Source organism: Vidua chalybeata, chromosome 26, assembly GCF_026979565.1.
Source record: "Vidua chalybeata isolate OUT-0048 chromosome 26, bVidCha1 merged haplotype, whole genome shotgun sequence".
In the NCBI taxonomy this organism is placed as follows: domain Eukaryota; kingdom Metazoa; phylum Chordata; class Aves; order Passeriformes; family Viduidae; genus Vidua; species Vidua chalybeata.
The window spans coordinates 2,590,838-2,611,669 of NC_071555.1; the positions used below are offsets into that span (position 1 = coordinate 2,590,838).

General features: G+C 48.2%; 1 protein-coding gene across 1 annotated transcript in view; it reads left to right on the plus strand.

The window, feature by feature from the left end:
- SKAP1 (src kinase associated phosphoprotein 1) overlaps window positions 1–20,832 on the plus strand; it is a 92,016-nt gene that overhangs the window by 68,398 nt on the left and 2,786 nt on the right. The window contains exons 5-11 of the mRNA XM_053965273.1: window positions 568–645; window positions 1,284–1,367; window positions 1,792–1,916; window positions 2,490–2,553; window positions 3,036–3,206; window positions 5,179–5,235; window positions 6,043–6,155. Coding sequence (XP_053821248.1) covers window positions 568–645; window positions 1,284–1,367; window positions 1,792–1,916; window positions 2,490–2,553; window positions 3,036–3,206; window positions 5,179–5,235; window positions 6,043–6,155 — 692 coding nt within the window. The remainder of the gene's footprint in view (window positions 1–567; window positions 646–1,283; window positions 1,368–1,791; window positions 1,917–2,489; window positions 2,554–3,035; window positions 3,207–5,178; window positions 5,236–6,042; window positions 6,156–20,832) is intronic.

The following is a 20,832-nucleotide window of genomic DNA, read 5'->3' on the forward strand; positions in this document are numbered from 1 at the left end:
GGGACTGGGGAAGAATTGGGGAACAGGGAAGGAATTCTGGGGATTTTCAAGTTATGGGTCCATATTTTTATACATTTCTATTTTTATATTTTTATATTTTAATTTTTAAATTTTAATCTTTTTTTTTTTCTATTTTTCTATTTTTTTTTATTTCCATGTTTTTCACTTTCATGTGGATTTATTAGGGGATCATTTGGGATGGAAGGGATCCTAAAGCTCATCCAGGGTCACCTCCCACTGTCCCAGGATTCCCAGGTTTTTGGGATGAGCCCTTCCAGGCTCCGGGATGAGATTCCATGGGCAGATCCACAATGGGAACTGGGTTTCCCATGGGAATTGGGTTTTCCATGTCCATAACCCAACCAGATTCCAGGGAAAAGGGGCAGCTCCAGCCTCATCCCGCTGCATCCTGGAATTCCAAGACCCTGTTCCCAATCCTGGGAATATCAGCAGGATTGGGATAAACCAAACCCCAACGCCGCTTCCCCAAAGAAAGGGGCTGGAAACCTTGGAATGTGGGAATGGGAATGCAAATTCCAAGATTTTCCTTTGCTTTGCTCCCTGCAGGCCTGGAGGAGATTCCACGGCCCTTCCAGGATTCTGGGAATATTTTGAAGCAAGGATATCTGGAGAAGAGATCCCGAGGTACAACCTGGAATTCCAGGAGAAGATCCGAGGCTGCCACCTGAAAATTTGGGAATATCCCAAATTTCCAGCCTAATAAAAAAACAGGAAAAGACAGGAAATCCACGGATTTCCACTGGCAGGAGCTTCCGGGTTTTTCCAAAGCCTTGCCAGGCTCATTCCCTTTTCCAGAGCATCCAAATTAAATCCTGGAATTAAATTAAGCCCGGCCCAGGCCTGGAGGGCAAAACTAATGAGGAGAAAAAGCCGGGAAAAGCTCCAGGGATTCGGGATCATCCCACATTTAATGCGGAGATAAGAGCCGGGCTCGGAATCAGCCTGGGCCTTATCTCCCTTTTCCCGTGAAAGCCACAAATTATTCCCTTCCCTAATGGGATTTTCTCGGGAATTATTGATGGGAAGAGGCAGAAACAGCTCCTGGTTTTTCCCTGAGCTCAGCTCGGAGTTAGGCCTGGCTTAACTCCCGCTGATCTCTGCTTTAACGACATTTTCCAGGGATTTAACCCCAAACGTCTTCCCTGGCTGCATGGAATCCCTGAGAAACGCATCCCAAAGGAATAAAATGGAGTCTTTTCCCTGATTTTTCCTGGCTTTTCCCGCTTTTCCCCCATTTTTTCCCATTTTTCCCCGTTTTCCAGAGCCCAGCTTTTTCGGCTCCGAGTGGCACAAGCGCTGGTGCGTCCTCACCCAACGGAATTTCCTCTACTACGCCAACGAGAAAAGTGAGTGGGAAAAGAATTCCCAACTTTTGGGTGGAAAAAAGGGATGTGACCACGGAAAACTGCAATTCCCAGCTCCTGGAAGGGGAAATCCCAGCTGGATTTGGGGTTTTTTTCCATTGGAGCAAAGGGAATTTTCTGGCCATTCCTCTTTCCCAGAATTTCCCTTTCCTGGAATTTTGCAGCCATTTCCCCTTTCCCAGAATTTTCCCACTGTTTCCCTTTCCCAGATTTTTTCCCGGCCATTTCCCCTTTCCCAGATTTTCCATCCGTTTCTTTCTCCCAGAATTTTCCGGACATTCCCTTGCCCTGGAATTTTCCAGCCGCGTGCCTCAGTTTCCCTCCATGGATAAACCTTCCTGAGCTGCATCCAGGGGTGGGGAAAAAGCTGGAAAATCCCAAATTTTGCCCAATTCCCTTTTCCCAGGCAAGCAGCCCAAAGGCTCCTTTCCCATCGAGCGCTACCAGGCCCACCTGGATTCCCAGCTCCGGAAAGATTCCCGGAAAAAATGCTGCTTCCAGCTGTTCTGTCCTGGAAAACGCTCCTACGAGGTGGGAAACAGCAGGAAAACGGGAATTTTGGGGGGGGAAATGGAAATTTAATAGGAAAAAAAAGGTAATTTGGAGGGGGAAACGGGAATTTTGAGGGGGAAATGGGAATTTGGGGGGGGAAATGGGAATTTCAGGGCAAAAAATGGCAATTTCAGGGCAAAAAATGGGAATTTGGGGTGAGAAATGGGAATGCATTTCCATGGATTTCCATGGATTAAATCTGATAGCCTGGCTAGGGTTTCCATTGATTTCCATGGATTTTCGTGGATTTTCATGGGTTTCCATGGATTTCCCTAGGTTTCCATGGGTTTTCATGGATTTCCATGGATTTCCATGGGTTTCCATGGGTTTCCCTGGGTTTTCATGGAATTCCATGGAATTGCACAGATTTCCATGGATTGGGTTTTCCATCTTTCCTGGGATATTCTGGCTGTGCTCCTCTCCCACTTGGAGCCAGGACATAAATCCCGGGAATGGTTTTTCCCGGTGCCCCGGGGTTGGGAATGGAGGATCCCAGTCCCCTCATCCCAAGTCCCAAATCCCAAATCCCGGGATAACGGATTCTCCCGGCAGTTCACAGCTCCGAGCCCGGCCGAGGCCCAGGATTGGGTGGAGCAGATCCAGTTCCTCCTCAAGGGTGAGTCCGGAGCGGCTCCCGGTTTTTGGGATCTTTGGGAAGCGTTTTCCCACCTGGATCGGGGCTTTCCATCCACCCACGCCCGGATTTGTGGGGAATTGCTCCAGCTGGAGGCAGAGAAAATTCCAGAAATTCTCTGGAATCCCCAGGCAGCTTCCCAGGCTCCATCCCTCCAGGCCCTCATGGAATCTGGGGTCATTCCCTGGGATTTTCCATCTTTGTTGGGTTTTTCCTTGGTTTTTTGCCTGTTTGGGGTCATTCCCTGGGGTTTTCCATTTTTCCTTGTTTTTTTTCCATCTTTCCTTGGGTTTTTCCTTGGTTTTTTGCCTGTTTGGGATCATTCCCTGGGATTTTCCATCTTTCCTTGGGTTTTTCCTTGGTTTTTTGCCCGTTCTCAGGCGCAGGATTTGGATCTCCATCCCACCCCTCTGGAATGGGGAGAATTCCCACTTTTCCATCCCTTTTTCCCTCCTTCCCGGCAGACCTGAGCTCCCTGACCATTCCCTGCGATGAGGAGGAGGAGGAGGAGGAGGAGGAGGAAGAGCTCTCCAAGGACCGGGACAGCTCCGATTCCATGAACAATTCCCAAAATTCCACCCTGAATCCGGACGATCCGGAGCTGGAAGGCGACGACATCTACGAGGTGCTGCCAGGTGAGCTCCCAGATTCCCAACTTTTCCTTGGAAAAACGTGAGGAAACCTCGGCCGTTCCCACCCCGGTGCCATTCCCACGTCTCTGCTTTTAACCCACCCAAAATTCCAAGGTTTTATCCCATTTCTTTATTCCGAGCTTTTGATGGATCTCCCAAACCCAAACCTTGTTTTTCTGGGAATTTCGGATCCGGGGATTCTGCTGGAGCAGCCCTCAGATTTTTCATGGATTTTCGTGGATTTTTCAAGGATTTTCATGGATTTTCACGGGGTTTTCATGGTTTTCCATGGATTTCCATGGGTTTCCATGGATTTTCACAGATTGTGATGGGTTTCCATGGATTTCCATGGGTTTTCACAGATTTCCACAGGTTTTCCACAGATTTTTCATGAATTTCCATGGATTTTCATGGATTAGGTATTCCAGTTTTCCTGAAATACCCTGGCAAGGAAAAATCCATGGATTTTCATGGACTTCCATGGATGTCCATGGTTTTCCATGGTTTTCCATGGTTTTCCATGGTTTTCCATGGATTTCCATGGACTTCCAAGGACTTCCATGCATTTCTATGGATTTCCATGGATTTCCATGGTTTTCCATGGTTTTCCATGGTTTTCCATGGATTTTCATGGACTTCCAAGGAATTCCACGCATTTCCATGGATTTCCATGGATTCGGCGTCCCAGCTCTCCCGGGATAACCCAACTCACGGATCTTCCTTCATCCCAAACCCCCAAAATCCCCAGGAAAAACCCCAATCCCTCCTTCCTTTACCTCCTGACCAAAAACCACGGGAAAAAAAAAAAAAAACCCCGGGAGACGGGAATAAAAAAATAAAATAAAAAAAAAAAAAAACGGGAAAAGCCGCGGAGAGATAATTTCCTCGGCGTTAATGAAGTTTTACAAAAACAGACGCGGCCGAGGCCAAATAAAATTTCACAGGTGATAAATTTTTCCAATTTCCCGGGAAGGATTCGATGGGAATGTTAAATCAGGAGTGAAGGTGTCCGTTCGGAAGCGCCGAGCGCTGCCGGGGAATTTTATCGACTGGAAAATTGAATCAAATTGCTCCATTAAAAACTCGGCTCCGCAGAGATTCCGAAGCTTCCCGGGATGCGCCGGCGGCTCCGGACCCCCGGGATGAGGATCCCAAAAGTGGGGTGGGAGGGAGAAGTGGAATTTTCCAAACTTTTCCAGCTTTTTTTCCTTTGATTCAGTCCTGGAGAATTGGGAAGGCAGAGCTTCGCTTCCAGGCCTGATCCCAGGAAAACCCTTGGAACCATCGGATTTGATTCCAGGAAAAGCCACGATCCATTCGGGTTTTGATTCTGGGAAAACCCTTGGATCCATCGGGCTGGATTCCAGGAAAACCCCTGGATGCTGAGGAGGGGCTGCTCCTGTCCCCATGGATCCCATTCCCGGATTTCCCAGCTCCAAATCCTCCGGGATGTGCCTGGGAACGGGACAGGGATGCCTGTGGGATGGGAAGGGCTTTTCCCTGGATGGGAATGGCTTTTCCACGGATGAGGATGGAAATTTGGGATGCTCCACGCAGCTCCATTCCCTTCCCTTTTTTCCAAGCCTTTCCAGCCCCTCTGGAATCCGCCTTTTCCCTGGGATCACTCCTTCCATCCCTTCCTCCTCCTCTTCCCGAATTTTCTCCTTAATTCCTCCTTCTTTCCTCGCATTCCCAGCCCAGAATTTCCCCTCTGGAATCTCCTTTTCCCAGGGCACCTCTCTTCCCACAGGGACATCCGGAATTCATGGATTTGTTTTTTCCGGTGTTCACAACAATTCTGGTTTTCCATGAAAATCTTCTCCGATCCTTCCTCGCCCCACAATCAATCTGGGAAATTTTTATTCCCAGGATTCTCTCGGAGCCCTGGGCCCGCTGGAGCTGCGACATTCCCAGATTTTCCCTGATTTTTCCTCTGTTTTCCCTGCATTTTTCCCACTGTTTTTTCCCTCCCCAGATGAGGAGCAGGAGCCGCCATTCCCGGAGGATGAGGAGGATTTCGGGAGCGAGGAGGGTAAGATCCCAATCCAAGGGATTCCCAGGATATGGATGGGGGGAATATTTTGGGATTTTGGCCACTTTGGAGCATCCTGGGCTGTGGAAAATGTGGAGAACGGGAGAATTCCTGGGATTTGACTCTTCCCAGTGACGGAATTCCACTTGGGAAGACTCTTCCCAATGGGAAAAGGAGACAACTCCCAAAATTCCTGGGACAAAGGAGGTGTTTGGGATTTTTAAAGTGGGATTTTTATCTCTAAGAGGCCAGGGAGGGATCCCGCAGGAATTTTGGGATCCAACCCCCCAGGATCCCACCGGATATTCCCAGGACGCCTCCCACCCTCCTGTCCCTCTGGGAAGGAGGAAAGGAGCTGGGATGAGAATTCCTGGGAAAGGAATTCCTGGAAAACTGGGACCAAACTATTTGGGGAGCACCAATCCCTTGGCCGGCGAGTCCATGATGGAATTCCATGGAATTCCCGACATTCCCAACCTCAACATTCAACATTCCCGATGGATTTGGAGCCTTTCCCATCCCGGAGAACTTTCAGCTCTGGAATCACCTCCAGGAAGATTTTTCCATTTCCCTGATTTCCTGTAATTCCCTTTTCCCACGATTTCCTGTAATTCCCATGGCCATCGTGGTGTCCCATGGAATTCCCGGCATTCCCAACCTCAACCCCAACATTCCCGATGGATTTGGAGCCATTCCCATCCCGGAGAAGCTCCAGGAGGACTTTCAGCTCTGGAATCACCTCCATGATCCTGTACCTATAAATCCCTCACCACCCTGACCCTTTTTCTTCCCCCCCTTTTTTCCCAGAAAATTCCGACTGGGATTACTCCAGTTATTACCAAGGATTGTGGGATTGCCGTGGGGACAATCCCGACGAGCTCTCCTTCCAACGGGGCGACCTCATCCGCATCCTCAGCAAGGTAGGAGCTGGGAATTTTTGGGGAATATTTTAGGGTTTTTTTTAATTTTTTGGGAATTTTTTGGGGGAAATTTGTCTCACTTCCCATTTTGTTTCCCGTTCCCACCCACGGGACCTCATCCACATCCTCAGCGAGGTAGAATCCAGAATTTTGGGGGATTTTTTGGGAAATTTCCTCGTTTCCCACTTTATTTTAAATTCCCACTGGCACGGCCTTATCCGCGTCCTCAGCGAGGTAGAATCCAGACTTTTTGGGGAATTTTTTGGGAATTTTTTGGGAACTTTTTGGGAATTCGGCTCATTTCCCATTTTATTTCCCATTTACAACGGGCCGACTTCATCCGCGTCCTCAGGGAGGGAGGAGCAGGAATTTTTGGGGATTGGGGCTCATTTTCAAGGCCAAAAGGTGCTAAAATCGCTCAAAATGAAGATTTAAAATTAAATTAATGATGTCAGGAGGGGTTTTATTGGGTTTTATTGGGTTTTATTGGGTTTTACTGGGTTTTACTGGGTTTTACTGGGTTTTACTGGGTTTTATTGGGTTTTATTGGGTTTTACTGGGTTTTATTGGGTTTTATTGGGTTTTACTGGGTTTTACTGGGTTTTATTGGGTTTTACTGGGTTTTACTGGGTTTTATTGGGTTTTATTGGGTTTTACTGGGTTTTACTGGGTTTTATTGGGTTTTACTGGGTTTTACTGGGTTTTATTGGGTTTTACTGGGTTTTACTGGGTTTTATTGGGTTTTATTGGGTTTTACTGGGTTTTACTGGGTTTTATTGGGTTTTATTGGGTTTTACTGGGTTTTACTGGGTTTTATTGGGTTTTATTGGGTTTTACTGGGTTTTACTGGGTTTTATTGGGTTTTACTGGGTTTTACTGGGTTTTACTGGGTTTTACTGGGTTTTACTGGGTTTTACTGGGTTTTACTGGGTTTTTCTGGGTTTTGCTCTTTTTTACTGGTTTTTACTTGGTTTTACTGGTTCTGACCGGTCTTTACTGAGTTTTACTGGGTTTTACTGGTTTCTACTGGGTTTTTATTGGTTTTTACTGGATTTTCTTGGGTTTTCCCTGGTTTTTACTGGTCTTTACTGGTTTTTACTGGGTTTTCCCTGGTTTTTACTGGTCTTTACTGGTTTTTACTGGGTTTTCAGTGGTTTTACTGGTCTTTACTGAGTGTAACTGGTTTTACTGGTTTCTACAGGGTTTTTATTGTTTTTTACTGGTTTTTAGTGGTATTTTATTGGTTTTTACTGGTTTTAATTGGATTTTCTTGGGTTTTCACTGGTTTTTGCTGGGTTTTCACTGGTTTTTACTGGTCTTTACTGGTTTTTACTGGGTTTTCCCTGTTTTTTACTGGTGTTTACTGGTTTTTGCTGGGTTTTCCCTGGTTTTTACTGGTCTTTACTGGTTTTTACTGGGTTTTCCCTGGTTTTTACTGGTCTTTACTGGTTTTTACTGGGTTTTCCCTGGTTTTTACTGGTCTTTACTGGTGTTTACTGGTTTTTACTGGGTTTTCACTGGTTTTTACTGGTCTTTACTGAGTTTTACTGGTTTTACTGGTTTCTACGGGGTTTTTATTGCTTTTTACTGGTTTTTATTGGTATCTTACTGGTTTTTACTGGTTTTAACTGGATTTTCTTGGGTTTTCACTGGTTTTTACTGGTCTTTACTGTTTTTTACTGGGTTTTCACTGTTTTTTACTGGTGTTTACTGGTTTTTACTGGGTTTTCACTGGTTTTTACTGGGTTTTCAGTGGTTTTCACTGGTTTTTACTGGTCTTTACTGGTTTTTACTGGGTTTTTATTGTTTTTTACTGGTTTTTACCGGGATTGGGACCCACTTGGGGCTTGATTTGGGGTTGGAGGAGCAGCTCCCCCTCCTGATCCTGCACTCCGCTCCAGAAACCTGCGAATTCCTCATTTTTTGGGGGGAATCCCGATTTGAGAATTTGGGGAATCACCTGAGCTGGGATCCCCCCAGGCCGTGTTCATCCGGGGGCCACATCCCGCGATCCCGGCGGGAATTCCGGGGACTCCAGGGGCGGCTCAGAACCGATGGATCCTGGGGGCTTTTCTCCCGTAAATTCGGGATGCAGGAAGCAGAGGGAGGGAGAGGCAGTGATGGGAGGAGGAGGAGGAGGAGGAGGAGGAGGAGGAGGAGGAGGAGGAGGGAAAAGGTTGGGAATGTTCACTCAGCTGCGCCTTAATTTCCTTTTCAATCTTGTCCCAATTAATTTCGCGGAATTAATCTCGCGGCACCCGCTGGCTCCGACCATGGAATAGCGGCTCCTATAAAATCCCATCTGGCGCCTTCCCGGCCTGACATTCCCGGGAAAACTGGGAACCAGGAGCAGAATGGGGTCAGGGAATCATGGAATTGTCGAGGCTGGATCTGGGCGTGATCCCCGATGTGGAAACCGACCCTGTCCCGGTGTTCCTTGGGCACTTCCAAGGAAATCGGGGCCTGCTTGATCCCAGGAATCCTGGAAATGCTGATCCCAAGGGATCCTGGCCCCCCTGGATCTGGGAGGTGCAGGGTGACAACCCGAGGTGCCAACGGCTCATTCGGTGGGAGAAAACACTGGGAATTCACTTGGGAAAAGGGAAGGGTCATTCCCATCCCTAATTCCCATCTTGAATTCCCATCCCGAATTCCCATCCCGAATTCCCATCCCAAAATACCATCCCAAATTCCCATCCCGAATTCCCATCCCAAATTCCCATCCCGAAATCCCATCCCAAATTCCCATCCCGAATTCCCATCCCAAATTCCCATCCCAAATTCCCATCTCTGGAAGCGTTCAAGGCCAGGCTGGACTGGGGTATCGGGAGGGGTCCCTGCCCATGGTGGGACTGGGAATGGGATGGGGTTTGAGCTCCTGCCCACCCACCCATCCCAGAATTCCACAATCCCAACAAAAACCCGTTCCCATATCCCTGTTCCCGGCCCCGCTCCCTCTTTTCCATCCCAGAGATTCCTCCTCCGGGATAATTCCCACTTTCGGTGGCTTTAGCTGGATGTGGTGGGCACCCTAAAACCAGGATCCATCCATTCCTTCCTCTATCCCTGCCCGGGAAAACCGGGATCGGATCATTCCCTCTATCCCTGCCTGTGAAAAACCGGGATCGGATCATTCCCTCTATCCCTGCCCGGGAAAACCGGGATCGGATCATTCCCTCTATCCCTGCCCGGGAAAACCGGGATCGGATCATTCCCTCCATCCCTGCCTGTGAAAAACCGGGATCGGATCATTCCCTCCATCCCTGCCCGGGAAAACCGGGATCGGATCATTCCCTCCATCCCTGCCCGGGAAAACCGGGATCGGATCATTCCCTCTATCCCTGCCCAGGAAAACCGGGAGAGGGAAGTGGCGGGAGAGAATTCCCGCATCCCACACGGCAGCCGAAGGCGCGGGGTGACACCTAGTGGCATTTTCCATGGATTTGGGGACGGGGACCAGCCCTGACCTCCCCCCGGCTCCGTCCCCGGAGGCGGCGCGGGATGAGCTCGGTCCGGGCTCAGCTGCGCTCGGATCCCGGGAATGATCCCGCTGGGAACGGCGGGAGCGCCGCGATGGCGGCAGCTGGAAGGCAGCGGTCACCCCCCGGTCACCCTGCGGTCACACCCCGAGGGGTGATCACCCCTCGGTCACCCCTTGGTCTCCCCCCGGTCACCCCTCGGTCACCCCTGGTCACCCCTGGTCACCCCTCGGTCACCCCTCGGTCACCCCGTGGTCACCCCTCGATCAACCCCCTGGTCACCCCGCGGTCACCCCTCGGTCACCCCTGGTCACCCCTCGGTCACCCCTGGTCACTCCTGGTCACCCCCTGGTCACCCCTGGTCACCCCTGGTCACCCCCTGGTCACCCCGTGGTCACTCCTGGTCACCCCCTGGTCACCCCTGGTCACTCCTGGTCACCCCCCGGTTATCCTCGATCACCCCCTGGTCACTCCTGGTCACCCCTCGGTCACCCCTGGTCACCCCCTGGTCACTCCTGGTCACTCCTGGTCACCCCTCGGTCACCCGTCGGTCACCCCTGGTCACCCCTCGGTCACCCCTCGGTCACCCCTCGGTCACCCCTCGATCAACCCCCTGGTCACCCTTTGGTCACCCCCGGTCACCCCTCGGTCACCCCTGGTCACCCCTCGATCAACCCCCTGGTCACCCCTCGGTCACCCCTGGTCACCCCTGGTCACCCCTCGGTCACCCCCTGTTATCCCCGGTCACCTCTGGTCACCTCCAGACACTCCCTGGTCATTCCTGGTCACCCCTGGTCACTCCCCGGTCACCCCTGGTCACTCCCTGGTCACTCCTGGTCACCCCTGGTCACCCCCCGGTCACCCCTCGATCAACCCCCGGTCACCTCTGGCCACACCCCGAGGGGTGGTCACCCCCTGGTCACCCCTGGTCACTCCTGGTCACTCCTGGTCACTCCCCAGTCACTCCTGGTCACCCCCCGGTCACCTCAGTCAGCTCCGGTCACTCCTGGTCACCGCTGGTCACCCCTGGTCACCCTGATCACTTCGGTTACCTCTGGTCACTCCCAGCCAGCCCTGGTCACCCCGGGTCACTCCTGGTCACCCATGGTCATCCCTTGGTCACCCCTGGTCACCCCTCAATCACTCCTTTGGTCACCCCGGTCACCTCTGGTCACTCTCAGTCACCCCCAGCCACCCCTTGATCACCCCCCTGGTCACTCCTGGTCACTCCTGGTCACCCCCTGGTCACTCCTGGTCACTCCCGGTCACTCCTGGTCACCCCCTGGTCACTCCTGGTCACTCCCGGTCACTCCTGGTCACTCCCCAGGACCAGGACAGGGGCAGGGACAGGGGCAGGGGCAGGGGCAGGGACGAGGCTGATCCCAAACTGTGCCCAATCCTCAGGGATTCACCTGCGCGTCCCCGGATCTGCATCCCGGATTTTCCTCATCCCCAGGAATGAATCCTGGGAGCTCCTGATCCTGAATCCCAAAATTTCCTCATCCCCAGGAATGAATCCTGCACGTTCCTGATCCTGAATCCCAAAATTTCCTCATCCCCAGGAATGAATCCGGGGAGCTCCTGATCCTGAATCCCAAAATTTCCTCATCCCCAGGAATGAATCCGGGGAGCTCCTGATCCCGAATCCCAAAATTTCCTCATCCCCAGGAATGAATCCTGCACGTTCCTGATCCTGAATCCCAAAATTTCCTCATCCCCAGGAATGAATCCTGGGAGCTCCTGACCCTGAATCCCAAATCTCCCCTCATCCATCCTCACCTGCACATTCCTGGTGCTCCATCCCAAATCCCGGATGCTCCATCCCAAATCCCGGATGCTCCATCCCAAATCCCGGATGCTCCATCCCAAATTTTGATGCTCCATCCCAAATTTTGATGCTCCATCCCAAATCCGAGATGCTCCATCCCAAATCCGAGATGCTCCATCCCAAATCCGAGATGCTCCATCCCAAATCCCGGATGCTCCATCCCAAATTTTGATGCTCCATCCCAAATTTTGCTGCTCCATCCCAAATTTTGATGCTCCATCCCAAATCCGAGATGCTGCATCCCAAATCCCGGATGCTCCATCCCAAATCCGAGATGCTCCATCCCAAATCCCGGATGTTCCATCCCAGATCCCGGATGCTCCATCCCAAATCCCGGATGCTCCATCCCAAATTTTGCTGCTCCATCCCAAATCCCGGATGCTCCATCCCAAATCCGAGATGCTCCATCCCAAATCCCGGATGCTCCGTCCCAAATTTTGATGCTCCATCCCAAATCCGAGATGCTCCATCCCAAATCCCGGATGTTCTATCCCAAATTTTGCTGCTCCATCCCAAATTTTGATGCTCCATCCCAAATCCCGGATGCTCCATCCCGGATTTCCCCCCTCCGCAGGGATTCACCCGCCCATTCCCGGGATAACCCCTGGGAAAAGCCGGAATTCCGTCCCCACTCCCGGAATTCCGGGATCGGCTCCGTCCCTTCCTCATCCCACAAATCCCGGGAGGCCCTCGGGGCTGGAATTCCCAGGAATTTGGGGAAATTCCCACATTTCCCTGGGAATTCATCCCTGGGAATCTCCTGGGATGAGCCTCGAGTGGGCAAATGAATTCACTTAATAAATGCAATGAATTCAATTAATTAATTAATGGAATAAAAGAATTCGTTAATAAGCAGGGACATGAATCTATTCTAAATTAATTCGAAAATGTGAAATAATAAATTAATTAATAAATTGTTATTAATAGTTAATCAATAATCGTTAATTAAGTTTAAATTGAAAATAAATAGAGGATACAAATTAATTATAAATTAATAAATAAGCAGGTAAATTCCTGTTAATCAATTAATAAATAATCATGTAAACTAACGTTAATTAATTAATAAATAAACAGGGAAATAAATAAATTATAAATTAATAAATGAACAGGTAAACAAACAGGTAAATTAACGTTAATCAATTAATAAATAATCAGGTAAACTGATGTTAATTGATTAATAAAACAGGGAAATAAAACTATTATTAATTAATAAATGAACAGGTAAACAAACGGGTAAATTAATGTTAGCTAATCAATAAACAGATATTTAAATATGTTATAAATTAATAAATGAACAGGTAAAAAACAGATAAATAAATGTTAATTAATTAATAAACAGATATTTAAATATGTTATTAATTAATAAATGAACAGGTAAATTAATGTTAATTAATGAATAAACAGATATTTGAATATGTTATAAATTAATAAATGAACAGGTAAAAAACAGATAAATAAATGTTAATTAATGAATAAACAGATATGTAAATATGTTATAAATTAATAAATGAACAGATAAACAAACAGGTAAATTAATGTTAATTAATTAATAAACAGATATTTAAATATGTTATAAATTAATAAATGAACAGGTAAAAAACAGATAAATAAATGTGAATTGATTCATTATCAATTAGTAAATAAACAGGTAAATTAATTCATCAATTAATCATTAATTGATTGTAAATTACTAAATAAAGGTGGAAAAAAAGAGGCGAATAAATGAGAATTAATTCATCATTAATTACTAAATAAACAGGTAAATAAACAGGTGCATGAAGTCCTTAATTAATTATTCATTATAAATTGGTAAACAAACATGTAAATGAAGAGGTAAAGAAATTATAATTAATTTATTGTAAATTAGTAAGCAAACATGTAAACAAAGAGGTAAATTCGTGTTAATAAATAATAAAAATAATAATATGAATAATAAACAATCAGGAAATTGTAAATAATGAATAATAAATAATAATAAATAATAAATAATAATAATAAATAATAATAAATAATAATATAAATTATAAATAATTAGGAAATTGCAAATAATAAATAATACTAAATAGGAAATGGTGAATAATAAATAATAGAAAATAAATAGGATCTAATAAATACAAATAAAAAATAATTAATAGCAAATGGCAAATAAAAAGAATCATAAATAGGAAATGGCAAATAACAAATACTATCTAATAAATAAAATTAAAATGAATAAAATTGCAATTAAAATAACAAAAAATAGCGATTTAAAAGAATAAATGGCAAAATTAATAAATAAAGGGGGAGTAAATCCATTTATTAAATTAAATTAAATTAAATTAAATTAAATTAAATTAAATTAATTGAATTCAATGGATGAACCCCACATTAAATCTGGGATTTTTTTCCTGGGATTTGTTCCGGGGCCGGGCAGAAATTCGGGATTCGGGAGTGGAGGCAGGGATTTTCTCTTTCCTTCCTGCTTGAATTTTATATTTTCTATTTCTTCCTCCCTGTTTTGCACTTTAGAATTCCTAGTTTCTGTTGTAAAATTTAAATTTTTTATTTTTTATATTTTTAATTTTTATATTCTGATTTTTAATTTCAATTTTTTTTTTAATTTTTAGATTTTAATTGCTAATTTTTATCTTTATATTTTTATATTTTTCTTCTTATTTTTATTTTTTTAATTTTTTAATTTTTAATTTTTAATTTTTATATTTCATATTTTATATTTTATATTTTATATTTTATATTCTATACTTTTGTATTTTTTTAATATCCTACATTTGATACTTTAAATGCTGCATTTTATATCATTTTTCTATTTTTTTTTTTACATTTTACATTTTTATTTTTATATTTCACATTTGATTTTTTTATATTTTACATTTCATAGCTTCTACTTTATTTTTTTCATTTTTCTAATTTACATTTTCTTACATCTTTGTACTTTTTATCTTACAATTGATATTTTAGCCTTTACATTTAATTTTTTTACATTTTCTCTTTAATTTTTTTTACATTTTGCCTTTTATGTTTTCTATTTTATACTTCAAGGTTTTAATTTTTATATTTTACATCTTATAGTGCAATTTTCCCACTTCCTATTTGATTTTTTTATATTTTAGAATTTATGTTTTGTGGTTTATATTCTGCCCCCATTCCATCCCCCCGCACCCACCCCTGCCGGCAGATTCGGGAATTTTTCCATGGAAAACCACGGGAAAAAACAGAGAAACTGGGGGGGAAAAAACAATCCCAAAAAATCCCAGAAATCCCAAAAAATCCCCAAAATCCCAAAAAATCCCCAAAATCCCAAAAAAAAAAAAACCCAGAAATACCAAAAAATCCCAGAAATCCCAAAAAATTCCAGAAATCCCAAAAAATCCCAGAAATCCCAAAAAAAAACCCCAGAAATACCAAAACATCCCAGAAATCCCCGAAATCCCAAAAAAAACCCGAAATTCCAAAACATCCCAGAAATCCCAAAAAAAACCAAAATCCCAAAAAACCCCGAAATCCCAAAACATCCCAGAAATCCCAAAAAACCCCAAAATCCAAAAACATCCCAGAAATCCCAAAATCCCAGAAATCCCAAAAAAAACCCAAAATCCCAAAAAAAACCAGAAATCCCAAAACATCCCAGAAATCCCAAAACATCCCAGAAATCCCAAAAAACCCCGAAATCCCAAAACATCCCAGAAATCCCAAAAAACCCCGAAATCCCAAAACATCCCAGAAATCCCAAAAAAATCCCCAAAATCCCCGGGCTCCTTTTCCCGGAGCTGACCCCAAATCCCGGCGGGAATTCTGCAGATTCCGGAGATTCCCGGGCTCTGTTCCCTCCGGAATCCGCGGAATTCCCGATCCCAAACAAATCCCGAGTTTAAAACGATCCCAAAAAAAGAAAACAAAACAAACCAAAAAAATCATCCGGGCTGGGGGAGCCTGGATTTGGGGGAAAAATGGGAATTTCCCAGCTCCAAATCCCGCTGGCTCCGGCCTTTATTCCCGGTTTTTTCAAAATCCTTTTTCCAAGCTGTAAATTGGAAAATCCCGCTTTTATGGAAGGGGAGAAGGGAATTTGGGATCCCTAAAAAAGGCTGGAATTCCGGGAATTGTCCCCAAGAAATGGGGATTTAATGAAAACCCCGGGAATTCAACGCCCGGTTTGGGACAGAGGAAAACCCGATCCCAGTAATCCCAGTTTGGGATCAGACCTGGGAATCCAATCCCAGTAATTCCAGTTTGGGATGGAGAGGAAAACCCGATCCCAGTAATCCCAGTTTGGGATCAGACCTGGAAATCCAATCCCAGTAATCCCAGTTTGGGACAGAGGAAAACCCGATCCCAATAATCCCAGTTTGGGATCAGACCTGGGAATCCAATCCCAGTAATTCCAGTTTGGGATGGAGAGGAAAACCCGATCCCAGTAATCCCAGTTTGGGATCAGACCTGGGAATCCAATCCCAGTAATCCCAGTTTGGGATCAGACCTGGGAATCCAATCCCAGTAATACCAGTTTGGGATGGAGAGGAAAACCCGATCCCAGTAATCCCAGTTTGGGATGGAGAGGAAAACCCGATCCCAGTAATCCCAGTTTGGGATCAGACCTGGGAATCCAATCCCAGTAATCCCAGTTTGGGATGGAGAGGAAAACCCGATCCCAATAATCCCAGTTTGGGATCAGAGTTGGGAATCCAATCCCAGTAATTCCAGTTTGGGATGGAGAGGAAAACCCGATCCCAGTAATCCCAGTTTGGGATCAGAGTGGGAAACACGTTCCCAGTTCCCCCCAGTTCCAGATCCGAGAGAAAAACCCAATCCCAGTAATCCCAGTTTGGGATCAGAATGGGAAACCCAATCCCAGTAATGCCCAGTTCCAGAGCCCAGTGGGGAACACATTCCCAGTTCCCCCCATCCCAGTTCTCCCATCCCAGTTCTCCCAGTTCTCCCCATCCCAATTCTCCCAGTTCTCCCATCCCAGTTCTCCCAATTCTCCCAGTTCTCCCATCCCAGTTCTCCCAGTTCTCCCATCCCAGTTCTCCCAATTCTCCCAGTTCTCCCATCCCAGTTCTCCCAGTTCTCCCAGTTCTCCCATCCCAGTTCTCCCAATTCTCCCAGTTCTCCCATCCCAGTTCTCCCAGTTCTCCCATCCCAGTTCTCCCAGTTCTCCCCATCCCAGTTCTCCCATCCCAGTTCTCCCAGTTCTCCCATCCCAGTTCTCCCAGTTCTCCCCATCCCAGTTCTCCCATCCCAGTTCTCCCAGTTCTCCCAGTTCTCCCATCCCAGTTCTCCCAGTTCTCCCAGTTCTCCCAGTTCTCCCAGTTCTCCCAGTTCTCCCATCCCAGTTCTCCCAGTTCTCCCAGTTCTCCCAGTTCTCCCATCCCAGTTCTCCCAGTTCTCCCATCCCAGTTCTCCCAGTTCTCCCAGTTCCCCCTGTCCCAGTTCCCCCAGTTCTCCCAGTTCTCCCAGTTCTCCCAGTTCTCCCATCCCAGTTCTCCCAGTTCTCCCAGTTCTCCCAGTTCCCCCATCCCAGTTCTCCCAATTCTCCCAGTTCTCCCATCCCAGTTCTCCCATCCCAGTTCTCCCATCCCAGTTCTCCCATCCCAGTTCTCCCAGTTCTCCCAGTTCCCCCTGTCCCAGTCCAGGCCCCTCTCCCAGTTCCCCCCCCATGGGTTCCCCCACCAGGGGTCCCTCCCCCTTTCCCCACATCCCCAAAATTCCCAGTCCCGAGGGGAAAACCTAAAATTCCCAATTCTGAGGGAAAATTCCCAAATTCCCAATCCCGGGGGATTTGGGATCACCAAATCACCGGGATCAGGAATCCTGCTGGAAGGAGCACGCGGCGCTTTGGGGCTGGAATTGGGATTTGGCCAAAATTCTGGAAAGTGAATGGGGTAGATCCCCAAAAATTCCCAATCCCGGGGGATTTGGGATCACCAAAACATCGGGATCAGGAATCCTGCTGGAGAAGGAAGCAGCGCTTTGGGGAAAACCCCAAAATTCCCAATCCCGGGGGATTTGGGATCACCAAAACATCGGGATCAGGAATCCTGCTGGAGAAGGAAGCGGTTGGGATTGGGATTGGGATTGGGTTGAAAATCCGGGAAGGAAAGGGGCGGTTCTGCCAATTCCCTATAAAGTTGTGACGTGTCCGTGTCCGGTTCCCAATCCCTGTCCCTGCGCTGCCCCCAAATCCCCTTTCCCTGCCCCAAATCCAGGGAATCCCAGGGAATAACCGCAGGGAATTTTGGAGGGGGAAGCGGCCCCGGGGTTTTGTCTGGAAAGCGATTTTTGATGGGATTTTTGATGGGATTTTTAATGGGATTTTTTATGGGATTTTTAAATGGAAATTTGATCGGATTTTTTTTTTTATGGGATTTTTAATCTGATTTTTAAATCGGATTTTGGATCCGATTTTTACTCCGATTTTTACTCCGATTTATGATGGGATTTTTGAACCGATTTTATCCCGGAACCGGCACTCGTTGCTCCCAAATCCGCAGCCCTCTCCCTTCTCCGGGATTCGGGATTTGGGGTTCGGGATGGATGGATGGAATTATCCCGAACCCTCCCCGCAGCTCCGACCTCCCCCGGCCGCTCCTCTCCATCAGGCGCGGCGTTAAAGCCGAAAATCATCGGCCTCAGAGCAAATTTGGGAACCGGAGCGCGCGATAAACCAAATCAAAATCACTCCCGCTTTTTTATTTCATTTCATTTTTTTTCCCCTTTTTTTTTTTTTTTTCCCCCCGCTGGGATAGGCGGGAAAGGTTCATTTTTTTTTTTTTTTTTTCCCTCTCTCTCCCTCACAACTCTGCCATTAAACTCGAGCCGGGAAGTTTTTTTTTTTTTTTTTTTTTCCCCGTGAAAAACGGCCAATTTTGGTGTTGTTCTCCCCGCTCGGCAGCGGCGTTATTAAAATGCTAATTTAAGAGTGGAAAGGGAAAAAAAAAAAAAAAAAAAAGGGAAAAAAAAAGAGAACAACAACAAAAAAAAAAAACGAGCTAAATATCTGGCGGTGCCGCAGCCTAATTGCAGCCCATAATGAGCTCTGGAAATGCGAGTGCCCCCGACACACGGAGAGCATCAACAGCCGCCGACACCTCATTAGCGCCCGCCTTCATTAATTCTGCCGGCCCCGCGCTGACCCCGCCGGGGGCCGCGGGGCGCAGGTGGAGCCGCCCGAGCGGCCCCCGGGGAAGCGGCGGCGGGGCCGGCTCCGGTTGCCGCGGCAACGCGGGGGATGCGGCAGAGCTCGGGGGGTCCCCGGGCTGCGCTGCAGAGCCCCCGAGTTCGCCGCCGCTACTGCCGGGGATGTCAAAGCCCTCCCGGTTCTGGGATGTTCCACCCCGATTCCGGCACGTTCCCCCCCGATTCCGAAACGTTCCCCCCGAATTTGTGCATGTCTCCCCCCAATTTTCGGCACGTTCCTCCCAATTTTCGGCACGTTCCCCCCAATTTCTGCACGTTCCCCCCCAATTTGTGCATGTTTTCCCCCAATTCCGTCACGTTCCCCCCAATTTGTGCATGTTTCCCTCCAATTTCTGCACGTTCCCCCCAATTTCTGCACGTTCCCCCCGAATTCCGGCACGTTCCCCCCAATTTCTGCACGTTTCCCCCTCAATTCTGGCACATTTCACCCCGATTCCGGCATGTTCCCCCCCAATTTGTGCATGTTTCCCCCCAATTTGTGCACGTTTCCCCCCAATTTCTGCACGTTCCCCCCAATTTCTGCACGTTTCCCCCTCAATTCCGGCACAATTCACCCCGATTCTGGCACGTTCCCCCCAGTTTCTGCAGGTTTCCCCCCGATTCCGGCACGTTTCCCCCTCAATTTCTTCATCCCTGAAATTTCAAATCCCTGAATTCATCCCTGGGGTTCTCCTGGAGATGTGAAAGCCCCGATTCTGGGATGTTTCACCCCGATTCTGGGATGTTTCACCCCGATTCCAGCACGTTTCCCCCCAATTTCTGCACATTTCCCCCCGATTTCTGCATGTTTCACCCCCAATTTCTGCACATTTCACCCCGATTCTGGCATGTTTCCCCCCAATTTCTGCATCCCTAAAACTCCAAATCCCATGGATCCTGCATATCCCCCCAATCCCTGCTCATCCCTGCACCCCCAAACCCTCCCTGCACCCCCGGATCTTCCTGGACCCCAAAAATTCCTGAATCCCGAGCATCCCCCAATCCCTGCAACCCCTGAACCTCCAAATCCGACATTTCCTGCACCCCCGGATCCTCCCTGCACCCCAAAAATTCCTGAATCCCGAGCATCCCCCAATCCCTGCAACCCCTGAACCTCCAAATCCGACATTTCCTGCACCCCCAAACCCCTCCCAGCAACTTTCCCGCAGATTTTTTTATTTCGATTTTTTTTTTTTTTTTTCCGCGCGCCTCCTTCTCTCCCCCCCCCCCCCAGCCCCCCGCAATCCCGGCGACTCAGGACCCCAAATCGCTGGGAATTCCTCCCAAAGCCCACCCCGTGCCCTCCCCCTGCCCTCCCCGTGCCCCCCGTTCCGCCGTGCACTCCAGATGAACCGGCGCGGTGGCGGCAATGGCCCTTGAAGCGCGCCGGGGAGGTGATTTAGGAGAATATTAAAGGCGATGCGGAGCTCCGGCGGCGCCTCTCTCGGGGCGAGCGGCAGGAACGCGCGGCACAGATGGGCCCGGCAGATGAAACATTTCCCCCGCACCGTCCCCCAGCCGCGCTCGCCGCCTCGGGCTCGGCGCCGCGCTCGGCCGAGGAATAAAGATCAACCCCGCGCTCCCGAGGCCTTGGCCGGGGCTCCAGGGGTGGAGTCCGGACCCCGCTGTCACCCCGGTGTCACCCTGGTGTCACCCCGCTGTCACCCCACTGTCACCCCGGTGTCACCCCGGTGTCACCCTGGTGTCACCCCGCTGTCACCCCGCTGTCACCCCGCTGTCACCCCGCTGTCACCCTGGTGTCACCCCGCTGTCACCCCGCTGTCACCCCGCTGTCACCGCGGTGTCACCCCGGTGTCACCCTGGTGTCACCCTGCTGTCACCCTGGTGTCACCACGCTGTCACCCGCTGTCACCGCGCTGTCACCCCGGTGTCACCCTGGTGTCACCCCACTGTCACGCCACTGTCACCCCGCTGTCACCACGCTGTCACCCCAGTGTCACCCCGCTGTCACCCCGCTGTCACCCCACTGTCACCCCACTGTCACCCCGCTGTCACCCCGCTGTCACCCTGGTGTCACCCCGCTGTCACCCCGCTGTCACCCCGGTGTCACCCTGGTGTCACCCCGGTGTCACCCCACTGTCACCCTGGTGTCACCCACGTGTCACCCCGGTGTCACCCCACTGTCACCCCACTGTCACCCTGGTGTCACCCCGCTGTCACCCCGCTGTCACCC